This window comes from Lagenorhynchus albirostris, chromosome 14 (assembly GCF_949774975.1).
Source record: "Lagenorhynchus albirostris chromosome 14, mLagAlb1.1, whole genome shotgun sequence".
In the NCBI taxonomy this organism is placed as follows: domain Eukaryota; kingdom Metazoa; phylum Chordata; class Mammalia; order Artiodactyla; family Delphinidae; genus Lagenorhynchus; species Lagenorhynchus albirostris.
This window is the reverse complement of record NC_083108.1, coordinates 41,798,295-41,818,956: the sequence shown is the minus strand read 5'-3', so window position 1 is coordinate 41,818,956 and position 20,662 is coordinate 41,798,295. Positions and strand designations below refer to the sequence as shown.

The 20,662-nt window shown below is 37.6% G+C and overlaps 1 protein-coding gene across 2 annotated transcripts in view; it reads left to right on the top strand.

Annotated features, from left to right (window-relative positions):
- Nucleotides 1–20,662, top strand: part of RNF125 (ring finger protein 125) — a 38,869-nt gene extending 18,207 nt beyond the window's left edge. Inside the window, exons 1-6 of one of the 2 annotated variants that reach the window (XM_060121291.1) lie at nt 1,106–1,206; nt 1,374–1,527; nt 5,435–5,529; nt 7,900–7,990; nt 15,330–15,437; nt 18,398–20,662. In XM_060121291.1, the coding sequence (XP_059977274.1) occupies nt 1,151–1,206; nt 1,374–1,527; nt 5,435–5,529; nt 7,900–7,990; nt 15,330–15,437; nt 18,398–18,484 (591 nt within the window). In that variant the 5' untranslated portion in view covers nt 1,106–1,150 and the 3' untranslated portion in view covers nt 18,485–20,662. Of the gene's footprint in view, nt 1–1,105; nt 1,207–1,373; nt 1,528–5,434; nt 5,530–7,899; nt 7,991–15,329; nt 15,438–18,397 lie in introns of those variants that run through there. The other variant, XM_060121290.1, reaches the window with a different exon arrangement.

Sequence of the window (20,662 nt, the reverse complement as noted above, 5' to 3'; positions counted from 1 at the left end):
CTAAAAATGAAAAGAAATAAATTTTAAAAATAAAAAGACTCAGTAATGGCTAATATACTAGGAATTTTGTTTGTGAAACGTCATTCAGCTGTATGTATACCCATGATATATGAACTTTTCAGTATATATAGTTTACTTAAACAGCTTAACTTTTGCCATGTATAAATATTCGCAAATATATATTACATGCTGAGTTAAGAGCTGTCAGCTCATGCTGATGTGTATAACCTATTGAAATGCTCACTTTTACTTCTGTGCACATGTAGCCTTCAGCAGCTCCCATAAATAGGTCAAGCTTTTCTGTGAATTCTGTTGACTGTGTTAAGATTTTATCATGATCATCTTTAAGTAAACAGAGAATATATTTCTTGACGTGGAGGACATTCCTAAAGCGGTAGTTTTGATTAGATAATTTCCTGCATCTGAGGATGAGTTTTAAATTATTTTATGAAAACTTTAACGTGTTTCGTATTTTTACCTCCTCAACTTGCTGCTATTTTCTTATCTAACACACAGAATCTCACAGAGCAAAGACCTATTCCCCCCAGCCCCACAGATTTTAAGGTAAAATCGGATTAAAGAAAAGAAAGAACACGTTAGATATCCTTTGAGTTATAGGGGGGTTTTTTGAAGTATAGTTGATATACAGTGTTTTGTTAGTTTCAGGTATCCAGGAAAGTGATTCATTTATACACACACATAAGTATAGATATAGATATATTCTTTTTCAGATTCTTTTCCATTATAGGTTATTAAGATATTGAATATAGTTCCCTATGTTATACAGTTGGCCCTTGTTGTTTATGTATTTTACATATAGTAGTATGTATCTGCTAATCCCAAACTCCTAATTTGTCCCTCCCTCCCCCTTTCCCTTTTGGTAATCATAAGTTTATTTTCTATGTCTGTGAGTCTGTTTCTGTTTTGTAAATAATTTATTTGTATCATTTGTTTAGATTCTACATATAAGTGATACCATGTGATATTTGTCTTTCTCTGACTTACTGCACTTAGTATGATCATCTCTAGGTCCATCCATGTTGCTGAAATGACATTATTTCATTCTTTTTTATGGCTAGCAATATTTGAGTTATAGTTTTCATTCTGTTTGTAGGAAGGCTGTTTCACCACTTTGTCACCTTCTGTTTAAATGCGTGCAGCACACGTGGTGAGAACATGTGGCCCCAGGGAGGTCTTACAGGGAAGGTAAGAGACTCCTCAGCAGCTGTAGGACGCAGATGGAGCTTTCGTTTGGCAGAACAGCTCTTAGTGTACAAGGTGTCATTAAAATACGGTTTCCATAAGTGAACACCTAGTGGTGGCTCCTTTATCCTGTTAAGGAAAGTGATGTGTTCTTGGTTTGTGTCCTGTAGATTCTGCCGTTCTTGCATTGCTACCAGTCTCAAGAACAATAAGTGGACCTGTCCTTACTGCCGGGCATATCTTCCTTCTGAAGGAGTTCCAGCAACTGATGTAGCCAAGAAAATGAAATCCGAGTTCCAGAAGTGCACTGAGTGTGACACCCTGGTATGTGACCCTGCCTTTGCTCATAGTTACCGGCGTAGAACTCTGAGAAAACTGTTTTGCAGCCAGTCATTTCACCTACGCCTTTGACCTCATCCTACCCCGGCTTTCCAAAATTTATTGTCTCAGCCTCTCCTCTTCCTTTCCTCTGGTTCCCTATGTATGGGCTGCTGGACAGCAGTCACCTGATGCCCACCATCACCTAATTTTTCAAACCAAGGCTTTCATTGACCACCTCCATTTCCTCTCTTCCCATTACTCCCATGACCCCCTATTATGTGGCCTCCATTCCTGCTATGCTGTTGCAGCCCACCCAATGAATAGCTTTATTTTCAATTCCAGTGGCACAATTCCACCTCTACTGTTCTGGGCTTTGCAGTATTTATCTCTGTTGACCACTTCCTCCTTGTTGCAGTTTTCCTCCGTTGTTATTATGCTAGCCTGGTTAGATCATGTGAGGTCTTAGAAGCTGTGACAAAGATTCTAGATTTTATCTTAAACGCAATAGTGAGTCACAGAAAAAGTATAAGCTTTTGATCAGGTTTATATTTTTAAGATGTCACTCTAGCATGTGAGTGGAAAATGGTTTGGAGGAAGCAAAAGCAGGATTGGTGAAGCCAATTCAGTGGATTTTAGGATAGGTGTTAAGGAAGCTGGGTTAGGGTAATAGCATTAGGTATGGAATAAGAAGTTGTTTCAAGGTGTATTCTGGAGAGGGATTGAAGGAAATTCATAATTAACTGGATGTGGAGGTGAGTGACAGTGAGGTATCAAAATACTCCCCAAGTTTCTGAGACGAGTAGGTGAAGGTGCTAATATGGCGAGCAAATTTAGAGAAGAATCCACAAAGTTAAGTCTTAGATACATTAAATTTGAACTGCTAACAGAAGGATATTTAGGTATTACCAGTCTAGAGATCAAAAGAGAGATCGTGTACTGAAGATCTAAATTTCTCTAGAGAACCTTTCTTGATTGTTCATCTAAAATATAGCCTGTTACACTTTCTCTTAGCAGTCTGTGCTTTCTCTTCATAGCACTTATCACCATTTGTAATTATGCTTTTGTGAATTTTGAAATTTAATGTCCATTATCCATTATCTCCACAAGATTCCCTGAGGGTAAGGACCATGACTATTTTATTGACAGCTGTAAACCCAGCACTTTGAAGAGTGACTGGCACATAATAAATGCTCAATGCATTTTCGAATATTTTTGTAAGACTCAAAAATCTATTCATGGCTGCCTGATTCTGGAATCCATGCATGGTCTTTGGAGTCAGACATCCTGGGATTAAACACTAATTCTCTCCCTTACTCTTTGTGATTTGGGGCAAGTTATTAATCTAAGTTTTTGTTTGACTCTTTTAAATTGAGGGAAAAGGTAATGCTCGTGTCACAGAGTGGTTGTAAAGGTAAACAACAAAATGTAAGTGGCTTTTAGCACTGTGGAACATAGTGAATGCTCAAAATCAATAGCTTTTCACATTCTTAATATCATTCGTGATTATTTTTACTTTGATATTTTGCCATCATTTAAAATTCAACATGCACAAAATCAAACTCAGCATATTATTTTGTCTTCCAGTTCTTTATCCCATCTTTGGTACCTGTCAGAAATAAGAGTATTCTCTCAGTTATCCTGGGTGGAGATCCCCTTCCTTTTTCACCCCCCTGCATTTCTGATTATTCACAAGTATTTTGATCTTTCCTTTGAGGTATTTCTTGTATCTGTCTCTACCTCTTGTCAGGAATACTGCCGCTCCTTCTGTAGCCATTTTCAACTCTTCTTACTGTTCAGAATCCTCCTTACCTCCCTGCCAAGAGCCTGGCTTTAGTATTCCAGTCCCCAGTATCAAACGGTTTCCTCTCTGCTTATCTTCACATCTTTTGTTTGTTTGTTTTTCCTCCATTAGATGATAAGTACCTTTAGCGCAAGCTCAGTGGCTTCTGCTCCTTCTGCCACCTCTGACAGTGGCTTTCACAGTTTTGTGTCTGGGGTAGACGCTCTATGCATTTATCAATTCATCTGTCAAGACATAGTCCCCAGATTGCTAATTTATATGAAGAATGTGTCTCTTTGTTGATCAAGGAATATAAAGAAGAAGAAAGAAACTTTTAAGAAAAGTCATAAGGAGATGAGAGAGCACTACTAATGTGCAAGGTTGGATGTTAAAAGCTGTAAAACAGTCTGTTGGTTTTTTTTTTTTTTAATTATTTTATTTATTTGCTTTTGGCTGCGTTGGGTCTTCGTTGCTGCGCGCGGGCTTTCTCTAGTTGCGGCGAACGGGGGCTACTCTTCGTTGCGGTGCGTGGGTTTCTCATTGCGGTGGCTTCTCTTGTTGTGGGACAGGGGCTCTAGGCACGCGGGCTTCAGTAGTTGTGGCACGTGGGCTCTAGGGTGCAAGCTCAGCAGTTGTGGCGCATGGGCTTAGATGCTCCGTGGCACACGGGATCTTCCCAGACCCGTGTCCCCTGCATTGACAGGCGCATTCTTAACCACTGCACCACCAGGGAAGCCCCAAACAGTCTGTTTTAAGACAGATGCCTAGATCGGTCCTAGCTTTTACGTCTTTTTAGATGGATAGTTATAAAGCAAGGATTTGTTCTTATTTTCCATTTGCTTTTTTTTTTTTTTTTAATTATTTGTGGCTGCGTTGGGTCTTCATTGCTGTGTGCGGGCTTTCTCTAGTTGCGGCAAGCAGAGGCTACTCTTTGTTGTGGCTCGCAGGCTCTAGAGTGCAGGCTCAGTAGTTGTGGTGCATGGGCTTGGTTGCTCCGCGGCATGTGGGATCTTCCCGGACCAGGGATTGAAACCGTGTCCCCTGAATTGGCAGGTGGATTCTTAACCACTGTGCCACCAGGGAAGCCCCCCATTTGCTTTTATTTTTGTCTTTTGTGACAGTTATAACGGTTTTCTTGACATGGTAGATTTCATGTCTGAGGTTTAACTTCCGTAGCTTGGGCAAAATGAAGCAGGGTGGGTCGGCCACCTTACAGCTGTACAGAGCTTCCTTTAGCACAAGATCTTATCAGAGTTTCTAATGACACATTTAGTAGAGTATGTGTTATTTAGCAACAGATCCCTCATGGTTAGGAAATCTGAATGTATATCTGGAAGGACAAGGGCTCTTTATTCTGCCTTGATAAAAATGGACTGCAGTAGCTGTCCTTTATGTTTGCTCTTAATGGGGCCATTAAGTATACTGTATATTGTGAATGCATGTAATACTACTGGATGTATTATAAAGCCATGGTATTTATATCTTTCCCTGAAGCACAGGGTTTCTTTTTACTTACTCTGGACATCTCTAAAATCCATCTATTTATTCTTTTTACCTCTCTTTGTTTTTCTTTCTCTCTTTTTACTTTTTTTCCTTTCCTTCCTTTTGCTCTTTTTCCCCTCCCCTTTTTCTTCCTTACTTCCCTCTTTCCATCACCGATTTAGGTAATAGTATCCAAAAAAAGTAAATTTGATTTAATATACATCTTTGCCCTTTAAAAAACTTATACTTTGTAGAAGAACCAAATTCAAGAACTCAGCTTTTGGATCTTCTAGTTGTAAGAAAATTTTAAAATAGTGTTTTCCTTGGGACTTCCCTGCCAGTCCAGTGGTTAAGACTCTGCGCTCCCAATGCAGGGGGTGGGGGTTCAATCCCTGGTCGGGGAACAAAGATCCCACATGCCACGTGACACGGCCAAAAAAAAAAAAAAACTATTTAAGATAGTGTTATTCTTGATAATGCCTTAAATTGGTTGTACTATTATCATAACTGCATCCTTTTAATCAACTGACCCCACACTATGACCTTATTTGAAATAAGGAAAGCAATACAGCTGGGTCACAAAAGACTTCATTGACTGAAATGAGCCCCTTTTCAACAGTGAGCTTATTTTAATCTGCTTCTATATAGGTTTGCCTCAGTGAAATGAGGGCACACATAAGAACATGTCAGAAGTACATAGATAAGTATGGACCACTACAAGAACTTGGAGAGACAGCAACAAGGTTTGTTTCAGTACAATTTAGTTTAACGCTAAATTTGATATGCTTATAGAGAACTTAATGAGCCAGAAAGCTTAACATTTTTGTCCTGAAAATATGTATGTAGTTATGTTTTGGCTTCTAACCATAATACCTATTATTGGTAATCATTTGTTAATGGGAATAATTACAAAAGAATTTTGTTCTCTCTGCTTTAAAAACTTTGTATGGGGAGAGCCAACTGAACACTGGAGAGATTGTGGAAACTTCCTCAGACAAGTTTATATGGAGGAAGATACAAAAATAGAAAACAGAACTGTTCAATTTCTGCTAGGCTGTATTTTGTGACTAATAGAGTCGTGAAGTAGATGATGGTTTAGAGGTTGTTGTCTTTACTTTTCCATCACCTCCTCTCAGTTCCCCCAGCTCATTCTCTCTCATTTTGCTGGTTTCTCTTTAGAAGGGACGAAGTGACATCTCAGTATGTATTCTAACAAGAAAGAACAGGCGTGGGGCAGGCATTCTGAATCCCATACCTGTTTTCTGGGTAATCTTATATGGGGCTGGAGGAAGGATGGAGGTGGCTAGTAGGTGTAATGGAGGATATTGATCATTAATTATTTTTTCTTAAAAAAAAAAGAAAGAAAATTGAGTTATTACTCTCCTGATGGGCAGAGGAATTAAAAAGTTTGGCATCTGCCTCTGCTAAAGAAATAAAGAAATGATTTGTGTTCTCCTGCATAGGGATGATGGTTTTGAAACCATTAAATCTTCTTATGAACGCAGCAATCCAAAGAGGTATTCAGTATAATTTCTTCTTTTCTCCTGAAGATAAATGTTAGTTCTGCTTATTTTTAAAAAATGCATGTATAGCCCAGGGATAGATACCCAATATTTTGTAATAACCTATAAGGGAAAAGAATCTGAAAAAGAATATATATGTATGAGATATATATAACTGAATCACTGTGCTGTGCACCTGAAACTAACACAACATTGTAAATCAACTGTACTTAAATAAAAATGTTTAAAAAAAGAAAATATACTACTCAGAATGTAACTTAAATTTCCTAACCCAAAAGTCTAAATGATCACCCCATTCCTCTCGTTTTACTAGAGATTACTTTGCAAATGTACCTTTTATTATAGGATTATACCATTCTGTTAAATTGTAAGTGAGTATTTTAGCTCTAGGCAGAGTATGAATTCTGTATGGTTTGATTGTAAGGTTGATAGGCTTTATGAAAATTTTAAAATATACAAAACCTAATTTAAATACTAATTTCTCCTGCTAGTTAGAATGAAATAATAAAGAATTGAAATAACAGAAAATGAGAAGGGTTGTTGATTAATCAGTATTACAGGATAGATTAATATTTGCATTTAAGATAGAAATCTTTGCTTTATGGAAGAACTTACTACATAATTCAAATTTTAAAAATTCTTATGCAGGGAGCTTGTCCAGAATACAACTCTTGGGGAACAGGAAGTTATATCTACAATGGAAAGTGAGCAAAAAATTCCAAGTCTCCCCATTGTCCCTAAGAATTTAAGGCAGCACTGTGCAATGGAAACATAATGCAGAGCACATATGTAGCTTTAAATTCTCTAATAGCCATACTCAAAAAAGTAAAAAGAAACAAGTGAAATTAATTTGTAATATATTTTATTTAACTGAATATAGCCAAGGTCTTATCCTTTGAACATGTAATCAATATATAAATTATTGAGATATTTAACTTTTTTATGTATATATAAAGCCCTCAAAATTGAGTGTGTGTTTTATACTTCCAGCATATCTCAGTTTGGACTAACCCAGTAGACACATACCGAATGTCTAGTCCGTTGGACAGCACAGATGTGAGGGACAGATACCCCTAGGTGTGCATAAGGATGTAACAAGGTAGTTGCAGGCCATTTTCCATTCTTCACTGGATGCTAATACTGTGAGTTGACACCTTTAGTTATATATGCCAGTGTTGTTAGATATGCTAGTAGGAGAACAAAACAACACTCCATTCAGATGTTACCTGATTTAGGAAAGGGAGGAAGTAAAAGGGACAGAAGAAGTAACCTAGGCACAGCTGGGTGGTTTGTTCCTCTGTTTCTCAGTTTATGGGGTGCTCAGATTGTACTTCTCTTCCAAAGAAAATAAAGTGCTTCAAGTGCACTATAACTGATTCTCTATCCTGCCCCTGTGAGGTTACACATTTACATTTCTCATGAGAAAAACTTTAGGCACCAAGATTATTATCAGGATTGGAAAAAGAACATCAACTCAGAAAGAATGAGGACTAGAAACTAACTTACATTCTATTGTTTAACCTCTAGTTAAGTGACTACTGTCTAATTATCAACAATTTCAGTAATGTTTGTATTCTATGTAATTTCCAGGTGTGTATGTCCATTTTGTCAGAAGGAATTGGATGAAGACAGCTTGCTGGATCATTGCATTACTCATCACAGATCAGAAAGGAGACCTGTGGTGAGGATTTGTGTTACTATACATTTCTGCAGTGTCTAAATTTGATACACATTAGAAAACGTGGAGTCCTAACCACTGAACCGCCAGGGAGTTCCCCTTATAATTTTCATTTTTGTATAGTTGAGAGGTAAGGCAGGGTGATGATGGATACGTCATCATTTACTTAGCCATTTTGCTATTTTAGAACATTTGGATTGGTGACAATTTTTAGGATTTGCATTCACATTCTTGTACATTTAAACTTTTCCTTCTAAAGTACTTTTTTCCTAAGAGGAAATTCCTTAGATTGATATTTCTGGGACCAAGAGTGCAAGTTTTTATTAACTCTTGCAATGTGTTCTAAATAGTTTGAGTCAATTTATACTTGTGTCAGCAATTTATGAGTAAACCACTTTCACCTTAACCTGGCCAAGATTGTGTACATTTATTTATTTATTTAAAAAATTTTTTTTGATTTAGGAGACTGTCTTGAATTACCCAATAAGAGAGTTTTTTACACAGTAATATCCTGTAGCATATTTCTAACTCAGAGAAAAAGGACAAAATATGATCAACAAAGTCAGAGTAGAGACTATTCTTACATGGAAATAAATTATAAAATGATGGTATGAACACAAATATATGGACTTTTGAGTGTTGTACTTATAAGGGATAAATTATGCGTACATTTATTTTTAACTTATCTAGGCTTAACAGATGTAAAATGATACCTTGAAGAGTTTTTTGAATTTTATTTTAGTTTTATGTTGTATATGTGTACATGTGTATATATGTGTATGTGTGTTTTTCATATATATGAGTTTGGGGGTTTTTTAATTTGTTTTAAGGTTTGTTTGTTTTTTTTCCATAAAATCCTTTCGGAAAGTGGATGAAGTTGAAATGTAAGTATATTAGATAGGTGATTGATGGAGAGATAGCTAGATAGCCCTTACGACAATCCTATGAGATAGATATGATTCTTATCCCCATTTTACAAGTGATAAACTGAGGCTCAGAGAGGTTAAGTCTTACGAGCTAAGTCTCATAGCTGGTAAATAAGCAGAGCTAAAGTTTGAACCCAGTAGTCTAGCTCCAGGGCATAGACACTATGCTCCACTAGCAAGTTCAAGACAAAAGTCCTCCCACAGCACAGTCAAAGGAATTTGTTATTTATCCTAATGGCCCAGAGGTTTGGTTCTTGGAATGGCTAGCTAAGAGCTTGATATGTGTTGGGGCAGCAGAGGAGGTTGTCATGGGCTTTTCCTGCTCAAGTTGCTCTGTGGGAGGAACTGGGCTAAGGAGGTGTTTTATGATAGGTCCCTGGGGAACCGTCCTAGAGGAAGCTTGAAGAAAGCATTAGGATGGCATAATAGTGACTACCATTTACTGAGTTCTGGGTGCCTCTTTGCCTTCTAGCAACCCTATGAAGGAGATATTATCGACACAGTCTGAGCCCTGACCAGTAGTGCCCGGGGTGCTGCTCTGGCTGGAGGAACACTAGGCACTCTGGACCATGGGCCACATTACAGCATCCCTCCAGGGCGGGCCCCATATTTGTCCATCCATTGGTACTGTGTACCTGCTCCGCAGAAGTCCAGTCCACATGCCGCTCAGTTTGGCCATCAGACTGAAGGTGGCCCATGGAAACTGGGTCTTCTATGATTTAGAGGTCATAGAGGTCACTGAAGAAAGCCGACATAAGGACAGAGATAAACCAGGAATCGTGGAATTTAGTAGTTAAAATGCTTAGGCTTCGCTGGGGCAAAGTGAGAGTAGCATGGACATATATACACTACCGAATGTAAAATAGTTGGCTGGTGGGAAGCAGCAGCATAGCACAAGGAGATCGGCTCGGTGCTTTGCCATGACCTAGAGGGGTGGGATGGGGGGGTGGAGGGAGGCTCAAGAGGGAGGGGATATGGGGACACGTGTATGCATATGGCTGATTCACTTTGTTGTGCAACAGAAACTAACACGGTATTGTGAAGCGATTATACTTCAATAAAGTTCTATTAAAATAATAATAATAATTTGTATATCTGGAGTTATATACAACATATTATTAAAATTAATCCCACCTGTTTCCTTTTAGTTTTTGTAATGTGGCTACTCAAACAATAAAATTATGTGTGTGGCTTCTGTTACATTTCTATTGAATAGCAATGCCCTGGGGTCGGGGGAGGAAAGCCTAGGCTTTGGAGGAGATAAGCTTTGGTGCAAATCGCAGAAAATCCCATTAACCTCTTTGCCTCTGTTTCATCCTTTGTAAAATGGAGATGATGATGCCTTTTTCACAGGGTAGTAGCAAATGAGTCAGGTGGTGATGCCGGGTTACTACCATTTTTGCAGCTATATCAAATCAAGGCTAGAGCAGATTTCTCAGAGGAAGCCATGTACTCTCACAGTTGGGGAACCCAACCTGGGAGAGGTGGAGGAGGTGAAGTAAATTTTACCACAAGACCAGGATGCTAGCAAGGCCTTCAGGCAGGAACAGATTGCTCAGAAAAGCCATGGTTCTGTAATACACCAGGGCTGTGTAAAAGTGGTCTCTGGAACAGAAAACCTTCAGGTTTCCTGTGTTAGTGTTCCGTGCTTAAGTGTAGAAGCTTAAGACACATGCACTCTGCAGCATCTAGTGCCACTAGAAGTCCGGAAAAACCCTGTGGTTAGAAAAAGGCTGGATGCAGATACTGTGGCAGGGCTGGGGTCACGTGCTTAGGGATCCTCTGGGGGCACGTAGGTGAAAACACCTGGTGGAATCCTTGGATGAGGAGGGCTGAGTCCAAGGCTGCTTCTGGATTGGTGTGGAAGTTAACAAGGAATTATTGCTCTAAAGGACTGAATTGCTGGGTTTGCCTTCAGATAAGATCAGTGACATCATCTGACTTACCAGATGTAAGAAGTTTCAGGGCGGTTAGAGATTTGGGCAAATGATTCTGCCTTCCAGATAGAATTAGGTAATTCAGAGATCAAACCACAAGCAACTAATCTTTTCTTTCTGAGTTGCTGAAGCAAACAGGGGTAAGTAAGTTATGAACCTCAAGGAATTTTGACTGTTCTCATGTGCAGCCTTCAGAACAGCTCCTTTTTGTCACACAGTAATTATATTCTGCCATGTTTTTTTCTTTTTGAAAAATTATATCTATGGAATATTGGACTCAAAAAAGGCAAATGACACACACAGCATGCTTCAGATTGAATTATGAGACCACTCTTGAGAGAAATTTAATATTTTATTTTATAAAGGGAAGACGTTTCAGCAAGAACCACACTTTCTGGCTCTTCTCGCTTTCCAGTGTTTTCTTTCACTGGTTGGTTCTTTTTTTCGTGTGCTTCCTGCCCCACCCCCAACCCCCCCCACCGCCCCACCCCCGCTCTGCCCGGCATGTGAGATCTTAGCTCCCCAACCAGGGATTGAACCTGCGCCCCCTGCAGTGGAAGCGTGGAGTCTTAACCACTGGACCGCTAAGGAAGTCCCCACTGGTTGGTTCTTATTTATCCTTTAGAACTCAACATAAATTGCACTTCTCTGACACCCAAATTAATTTCAGCTCTTGCTTTTCTCCCCTCTTTTTTCTCACTTATCACAATTCGTTAATAGTGTATTTGTGTCTGTCTCTCCCTCCAAATTATTAGGTTCATGAAGCCATAGAACTTAATTTCTTTGTTCAGCACTGCATGCCCAGCTCTTGGCAGAGAACCTAGCACATAGTAGGATGTAGTGATATGAAAAATAGGATATTTTAAAAATCATATTTCCATTCACACAGGTTCAAAGGTAGCCTTACTTTCTGCCTTGATCCTGAGGTTCATTCCTTATGGGAAGGGACAGGACTTCAGTTGGTTTGGAATTAAAAGCTGTAGTGACAAGAGCCTGAGCCCTCATTCCCACAGCAGTTTATTTCCGTGGGTATTCAGAATATCTGTGGCTGGACTGGGCAGTGGGAGCGTATATGCATAAACGTGTTAGAAGGAGAAAATCTTCATTAGATATGCTTCCAAACTCGTATTAAATTAGATGTGTCATCTGGTACCTTAAGTTTGGTTGCATATTTGTCTATAATTATTTTCAGTGCATGTCTCTTTTGGCATTGGATTCCGTTATCTTTAATTTCTAAACCCAAATGGTATTTACCATTATATAGAAAGTGTCCTGTAATTGGCTGAGTTGCTGTGGCAGTTAATCGAAACCGCGGATAGAGCTGGGTGTCCATTGTAATAGATGCTCCAAAGGATTGAGGTTAGTGGTAGCTTCTAATATGGTGGCTGTTATTTGCCCATTGCGTTCACTGTCATATAAAGTCCATGCCGAGGTGAGGCCAACATCCTTTTTTTTTTTTCAATTGAAGTACAGATGATGTACAATATTATATAAGTTACAGGTGTAGGTATACAATATAGTGAGTCACAATTTTTAAAGGTTATACTCCATTTATAATAATTATAAAATATTGGCCATAATCCCAATATGTGGGATATATGTTGTAAAATATATCCTTGTAGCTTATTTTATATATAATAGTTTGTACCCCTTAATCCCCTACCTCTTAATCCTCTACCTCTATGTTACCCCTCCTCTTCCCTTACTGGTCACCACTAGTTTGTTCTCTATATCTGTGAGTCTACTTCTTTTTTGTTATATTCACTAGTTTGTTGTAATTTTTTTAGATTCCACATATAAGTGGTATCATACAGAATTTGCCTTTCTCTGACTGACTTATTTCCCTTAGCATAATACCCTCCAAGTCCATCCATGTTGCTGCAAATGACAATATTTACTTTTTATGGCTGAATAGTATTCCACTGTGTGTGTGTGTGTGTGTGTGTGTGTGTGTGTGTGTGTGTGTATACATATCTTCTTTATCCATTCATCTGTTGATGGACACTTAGGTTGTTTCTATTATTAAAATATTTATTGGTCTCAGCTCTGTTCTCACTATGTAGGGGTCTCAGGGTAGATGGAGTGCTATTTTGGGATAGCCATGTTGTCAGTTAACCAAGATAGCTAGAACGTAAGGAAATCATTAATTATTATAAAGCAATAATAATTTAGATGATGTAATTTTATTTAAAATAAGACATTAAGATTAATTGAGTAGAGCAGAATTTTTAAATGGCCTTATTTATAGAAGTTGAGCATATTGAAACTGGGACTCCCCCTCCCCAATAAAATAATAAGACAGAAAAGAATTATGTAAAGTTCTCATTTAAATTTAGAGAAAAACATCATCCAAGCTGATAAATTAGACACTGTTATAATATGAAAAGGACATTGGATTGTCTAGTAGAGGCCTAGATTCCAGCTCTGATACTTGAAGTGGTGTAGATTTAAGCTAATTTTTTTCCTCTCTGAAATTGGGTTAATCAACAAAATAAAGATGATAATTCACTGGGTTTCTATGAGAATCAAGTGAGAATACCACCTCATTTATTGCCTAACATATACTTGGAACTCAGTAATGATTCTGCATCTCATTTTTCAAAATGAATACACGAAGAAATACAATTTTTTAAAAAAAAACCTATGTTAAGACGTAATAAAGTGGTATATATTAAAAGAAAGAGTCATTTATATTAGCCATTTGAGAATTACAAATTAAAACCATGATGAGATACCACTACATGCCTATGAAAACAGCTAAAATAGAAAAATGTTGACAGTAACTAATGCTGGTGAGAATAAGGAAAAACTAGATAATTCACTCATTGCTTGTGGGAATGTAAAATGGTCCAGCCATTTACAAACAAAATAGTTTGGCAGTTTTTTACAAAGTTAACTGTAACACTAACCCAGCACTCACACTCCTAGAAATTAATCCTAGAAAAATGAAAATATGTTTACACAAAACATCTATGCGCACATGTTCATTGCAGCTCTATTTGTAGCAGCCCAAAACAACAAATGTCCTTCAAAGGTAAATGGATAACTGTGGTACATCCATACCATGGAATACTACTCAGCAGTAAAAAGGAAGGAACTATATTGATGCACTCAACAATTTGGATGAATCCCAAGGCCATTATGCTTAGTGAAAAAAAGCCAGTCTCAAAAGTTCTGGAGAAGAGATCGGTGGTTGCCAGGGTTTGGGAGAGAAGAGGAAGTTAAGGAGCAGAACAAGGGAGTTCTTTGTAGTGAGAGAACAGTTTTGTATCTTGATTGTGTCGGTAGTTACATGCATTTCTATATGTGTGATAAAATTTCATAGAACTATACATACATACCCAAAAAAATGAGTTCATGCAAAAAATGGTGAAATCTAAGTCAAATGTTGTCTAGTTAATTGCCGATTTCCTGGTTTTGGTAATGTACCACAGTTATGTAAGAAATTACCATTAAGGGAAGCTGGGTTATTGTGACATGGTACCTCTCTGCGTTATTTTTGTAATTTCTTGTGAGCTTATAAATATTTCAAAATGCAAAAGTTTTATTAGAGAGCCATTAATGGCTATTAAATTAGGAAAATATGTATAAATACTAACACCTGATGCTGGTATTATTATTTGATGCTGGTGTATTATAATCTGCATTGCTGGTGGCAGTATAAAACTATAGAGTAATATATATTATGAACTGTGAAGTTCGTAACTTTGACCCTCTAATCTCCATTTATGGTCATGTATCCTAAGAAAATAATGCCCCCAAAAGTAAACAATATAGATACTATAATTTGTAATAATAGAATATCCACATACCAAGAAAATGTCAGTATTCCAAGAGGTAGGTAACTAATTAAATTATGGCACACCTACTGACTGTAATATTGTTTAAATGATAAAGTGATAGGGACTTCTCTGGTGGTACAGTGGTTAAGAATCTGACTGCCAATGCAGGGGACATGTGTTCGAGCCCTGGTCTGGGAAGATCCCACATGCTGCATAGCAACTAAGCCCGTGTGCCACAACTGCTGAGCCTACGCTCTAGAGCCTGTGAGCCACAACTACTGAGCCCTCGTGCCACAACTACTGAAGCCCATGTGCCTAGAGCCCGTGCTCTGCAACAAGAGAAGCCACCGCAATGAGAAGCCCGCGCACTGCAACAGAGTAACCCCCGCTCGCCACAACTAGAGAAAGCCCTGTGCACAGCAACAAAGACCCAATGCAGCCAAAAATACATAAATTAATTTTTTTTAAATGATAAACATATACTTTTATATACAAGAAATGCATGTGAAGAAATAAGTGCAATTTTATTTCTTTATGTTGCTTTAATATTTATACAATTCTAAAACAATACCAAGGTATGGCCAATAGATTCATAAAATTAAAATTCATTTTGTTGAATGGTTATTTAATTTTTTAATTCTGACAATAATGATTATTTAAAATTCTTTCTTGAACTCTTGATCTTGTTTATTTCCAGTTCTGTCCACTTTGCCGTTTAGTACCTAATGAGAATCCAGGCAGCTTCAATGGCAGCTTAATAAGACATTTGCAAGTCAGTCACACTTTGTTTTATGATGATTTCATAGTAAGTATATTTTCTTACTTTTACATTATGTTTTTATGCTGTGTTTAGCTTACCTTTCTTAATCCAAGTGAGTAAGATTGTAGAGGAAAAAATGTATGTGTAGCTAAAATGTTAAGTATTGGGCTTCCCTGGTGGCGCAGTGGTTGAGAGTCCGCCTGCCGATGCAGGGGACGCGGGTTCGTGCCCGGATCCGGGAAGATCCCACATGCCGCAGAGCGGCTGGGCCCGTGAGCCATGGCTGCTGAGCCTGCATGTCCGGAGCCTGTGCTCCGCAACGGGAGAGGCCACAACAGTGAGAGGCCCGCATACCGCAAAAAAAAAAAAAAAAAAATGTTAAGTATTAGCATTAAGTAGGAAATCATAAAAACATGCTGTTTTATAAACTGTTAATAGTGAAGTAGTTACCTGCCTTAGACAAAATCATTTTCTTTGTAATGTAAATAATTAGCCATCGTGTAAAGACCTAGATTTCACTTTCACATTATTTTAATTTCTACTCTAGTGCCTCCCAATATGTTAATAGTTATAATTTTTATGAAGTTAAAAACTTATATAGCTGAGAGGAAATCATATCGGTAAGGAAATGGCTCAGAGAATTTGCGTTCATTTTATAATATACTGAATGGCTAGTAACAGACATGACATTATCAGTGTAGCGAGACACACGGGCTCTATTTTTAATTTAAATTCTATAAAACACAACTCTCGGGCTTCCCTGGTGGCGCAGTGCTTGAGAGTCCACCTGCCGATGCAGGGGACATGGGTTCGTGCCCCAGTCCGGGAAGATCCCACATGCCGCGGAGCGGCTGGGCCCGTGAGCCATGGCCGCTGAGCCTGCGCGTCCCGAGCCTGTGCTCCGCAACGGGAGAGGCCACAACAGTGAGAGGCCTGCGTACCGCAAAAAAAAACAAAAAACAAAAAACACAACTCTCATGTTTATTGGACTTTTTTAAACGTTAGAAAAATTTATTATGAAAAAATTTTAAACATATACAGAAGTAGGATAATATAATGAACCCCTGTATACCCATCAGCTACCCATCAATAACTACCAACTCATGGCCAATCTCATTATATTAAGGATTTTTTTAAGATGAAAGAAAAATGTGGTATAGTATGAATAGTTCTAATACTTACGACCGTAGTTTCTGTTATCAGAAATGGTAATAACAAGCAAAAGGTTGACATAGCCTTTTTTCTACGCATTGTCATGTGAGAGTAATGCTTTGTCCCCTGAGTCCCTTTCAGCAAAGGGGTATTGCCTATCATGAGCAGAAAAATCACTCATAGCCATGTTCTGAAATAGTACATTTTATTGTTACGTTATCTAAATACATGAAATGTTAAGGGTTAAATTTGAATTTGCATATAATTTTCACATGATTTTGACTATTTTTATGCAGTTTCAAGATGGAATTTAATAATTGCTGAAGATTGTCATTGGAAATTTTTCTCCATGCATTCTGATCTGCCCACTATGATTATCCAGATTATCCAGGGAACCTGGGTTCTGACCTGGGTTTCAGTAACAGCCCTGTCACAGCTGTGTGACCTTAGGCAAGGCATTTAACATTGGAGCCTCTGTTTGTTCATTTGTTAAGTGAGGAGAGCAAAGTACATACTGCTTCCAGAAGCTGTTGTGGGAATTAAATGAGATAATGCATGTAGAGTGATTTGCAGTTAGGGCACGGATGTTAGGCAAACTGGAGATGGGGAGAGAGTAAATGGGAATATCAGGACCACTTGAAGAATCAAACAAACCACACTACAGAGGCTTCATATTCTTTCCTCCGTCTCTCAAATAATGTCTTTTCTGGCCACCAAGGCACACAAGCCCTCAACAGAGCCATGTGTTATCATTTTTCATAACACGTAGGGGTTCCTCTTTATCTTAGCTCCATAAGACGTTCTAAAAGCCAGGTTGATTCCATGCCTGTCTTGGCTGTTCATGTTCAGTCCATTCTTCTCAAGATCATTCAAAGTATGACCCAGGGCTGGTCAGGAAGAAGCCACTTTGATGAGAATACTTTACACCCACTCAAAACCATATTCTTGGATGTGGAAGTGAGGTTGAAACAGTGTTCTTTGTTTTGATTTTTTGTTTCCTAAACTACCAAGTACTATGCTAAGCATTTAATGCAAATTATCTCATTTTATTCCTTGCAGCAACTTCTGTGAAGTGAGTACTATATCATTATCCTTACTTAGCTATGAAATATCTGATGCTCAAAGGTTAATAAATTGCCTCAGGACAACCTGGCATTGAGTCCAAATCTTGTGCTCTGCTGTGCTTTATAGCTTTCCTTTGGATTTCATTTATTTGCTTTTATGTCTTAGAGTGGACTTCCAATAAAGATTTTATTTTATTTTTTTAGTTTATTGGCGAAGAGGAGATGGATTGCAGAGGATGGGGCTCTTAATACTTTTTGCTCTATTTATAGAATGTGCTGACCTAAAGTTTTGAATTCCGTTTTGACCATAGGGAAGCAAGGAGAAAGAGCGTTTTGTTTTCAACCTTTTTTTTTTCAAAACTAGATATTCAGTAGTACTGCTGGGATTGATGAGTCCTGTGGGAATGTCTTAACTTTACATGTCTTAACTATTACATGTCTTATCTATGGGAATGTCTTAACTATTACATGTTTATGTGGAGCATAGCACTCTGACAGGATTCGTACTGTTGACTAAAAACTACTAGTTAGATCAGATAAAAACTTTAAATTCCGGATCAAAACTATTTTACTATGACTGTAGCTAGTTAATTGATAGGCAGTAAAAATGAAATAGAAAATGCACAGGCCCCAAAGCAAAAGTCCTGGGTTCTATGATTTTTTGTGGAAACTTGGACTAAATTCAGGGCTTCACTTTGCAAAATGAGGCATTGTCTTAACTCTCATCCTCCAATTTCTGAAAACTGTCATCTCTGACTGTATGTTTCTAATTATTTTTCTTTATTGTAGGATTTTAATATAATTGAGGAAGCTCTTATTCAAAGGGTTTTAGACCGGTCACTTCTGGAATATGTGAATCACTCGAACACCACATAATTGTATTAAAAGAAAAGGGAAGGAGATCGTACAATTGCACCATTTTTTTCAAGATGCTGCTTGAAGAATTGGAGGGAAACTGTCAATGTTTGATGGGCAAAAAAGTGTACAACACAGTTATATGTTTGTCCATGTTTATTGTTATACTGCATTTTAAAACTGCTTTCATTTTGGTGGTTTAGGTCTGTTTTACATTCTTGAGTTTCTCAGACACTTAACAGCAAAAAAAGTCTCCATCAGCCATTAATACATGGAAGAGAACATAAGGCTGAGTATGTGGGTGAAGGATCTATATTTGCAAATTGGATGACATTGTGTGTAATGCTACATATTGATAACTTCCCTCATGGTTGGTCAAATAACTAATCTTTGTTCTATGGTGATTGAAACAAAGTGTGGTCATTCAAGGAAATGTGAAATCTCTTCTAGAGTTCACGTTCTAACCGCTAATAGAATAAAAGGAATAACCTTGTATGGAGTAGGAAAGGAAAATTTTGGCAGTCGACAACATCCATTTAACCAAATTGTATAACATAATACTGTAATAAAATAAATTTCATGTTAGGAATGTATACTTGATGCTTTGATTTTTTATAACTATGCACACATAAGAATTTGATTTTATATTTTTCAAATATTTGTAGCTTATTATTTAGAAATATTTCTATAATACAGGCAACTTCTTAAGAACCGTCAGCTGATATTTACAGTAGAAGTATGCACATCCATAATTTTTAGTGGAAAATCCTAAGGGCTTTGATTTTTTTTAATTTTATCTTTTAGGAAAATTATAAAATAAACAGAAATACTGAAAACCAAACAGAAAATATATAGCTTATTACATTCTCATAAGGAAACATTCTTTTACAACTCTGCCAGTCACCTTCGATGTCTTCTCTGTGTCTTGTCACAGTTAACAAACCTCTTTCTCAACCCCACAAAAGTAAACACTACATTGATTTTAATAGTACTCACTTCCTTGCGTTTCTTTCTTAGTTTATCCCCCAAGTGTGTGTCTCTACACACTAGCTTTTAATCTTTCTGGGTTTCTCCTTCTTTCTTTTCCTTAAAATTTACCTACAGAAGAAACTGGTTTTATAAATTTCCCACTGTCTATGTTTTGTTAATTGCATACTCATGGCACAATTCAGCATGTTCTTCTATCCTCTGGATATTGACACATGGATCCAGAGATCTGAGCAGACTCAGGTTCAACCTTTTGGCCAGACCATAGATCATGGTGTATTCTTTCAACAGAGGGCGCAGAATGTCTGGTTCCTTCTTGGGATGTCAGCTGAAATTGATACTCAGTGTCTAGATCCATTGATTTGTTGTGGGTTGGAGAATATTCTATCATTTCTTTTTCATTTATTAGTTGGAACAGTTTTATAAAGAGGTGTTTCCCCATATCTACTATTTGGTTAACCAGTGGTCAAGTTCATATAGGAAAGGGAAAATAAACTTGAATTTTCCCCTTTATTTACCGAATTTCAAGATAATAAACTTGTTTTCTATCATCCTCTGTAGATCACTTTTTTTAAGTGTTGTGAACTCATGGATTCAAACATATTTGATAGGCTTTAATCCATTTCACATATTGCCTTATTAAAGCCCAAATTGTCCTATCTTTGGTCATTGGGGGCCTTATCAAGTTGACTCTGAGTCCTTTTGATACTACTCTAGCAGTCTTTACTGGCTTCCTTGTAGTCTCGTATGACAGACTATTCCAGGCTCAACTTGGATGTTTCCTGCCCCAGACCTGGTATCAGCCATTTCTCTTAATGAGCCTGGTTACTTTCAGTGAGAAATAGTGCTTCAGAACTGTAATTGTGACTGTTAAGTTCACTGTGGCTATATTGGTCTTTGTTTCTAGGAGAGAGCTAGGAAATATCCTTTTTTTTAAGATAAAACACTTATTCATGAGTTTATTTTGATACTTGCAAATCAAATTAAGTACTACAGGGTTTTTGCCTAGTCTTTTCTATTACATTTGTGTCTCTTGTTTTTCTCTACTGAGAATCCTGGTCTTCAAGGACACAGGAATATCCCACAATTATTCGTTTCCTTCATCTACTTTATGCATGCAACAGTCTCAGAATAATAATACTAATAAACCATCACCAATATGATAGCTGGTACAATTAAAAATGTTTTTCATTTGTTCTCCCTAATCTCCTA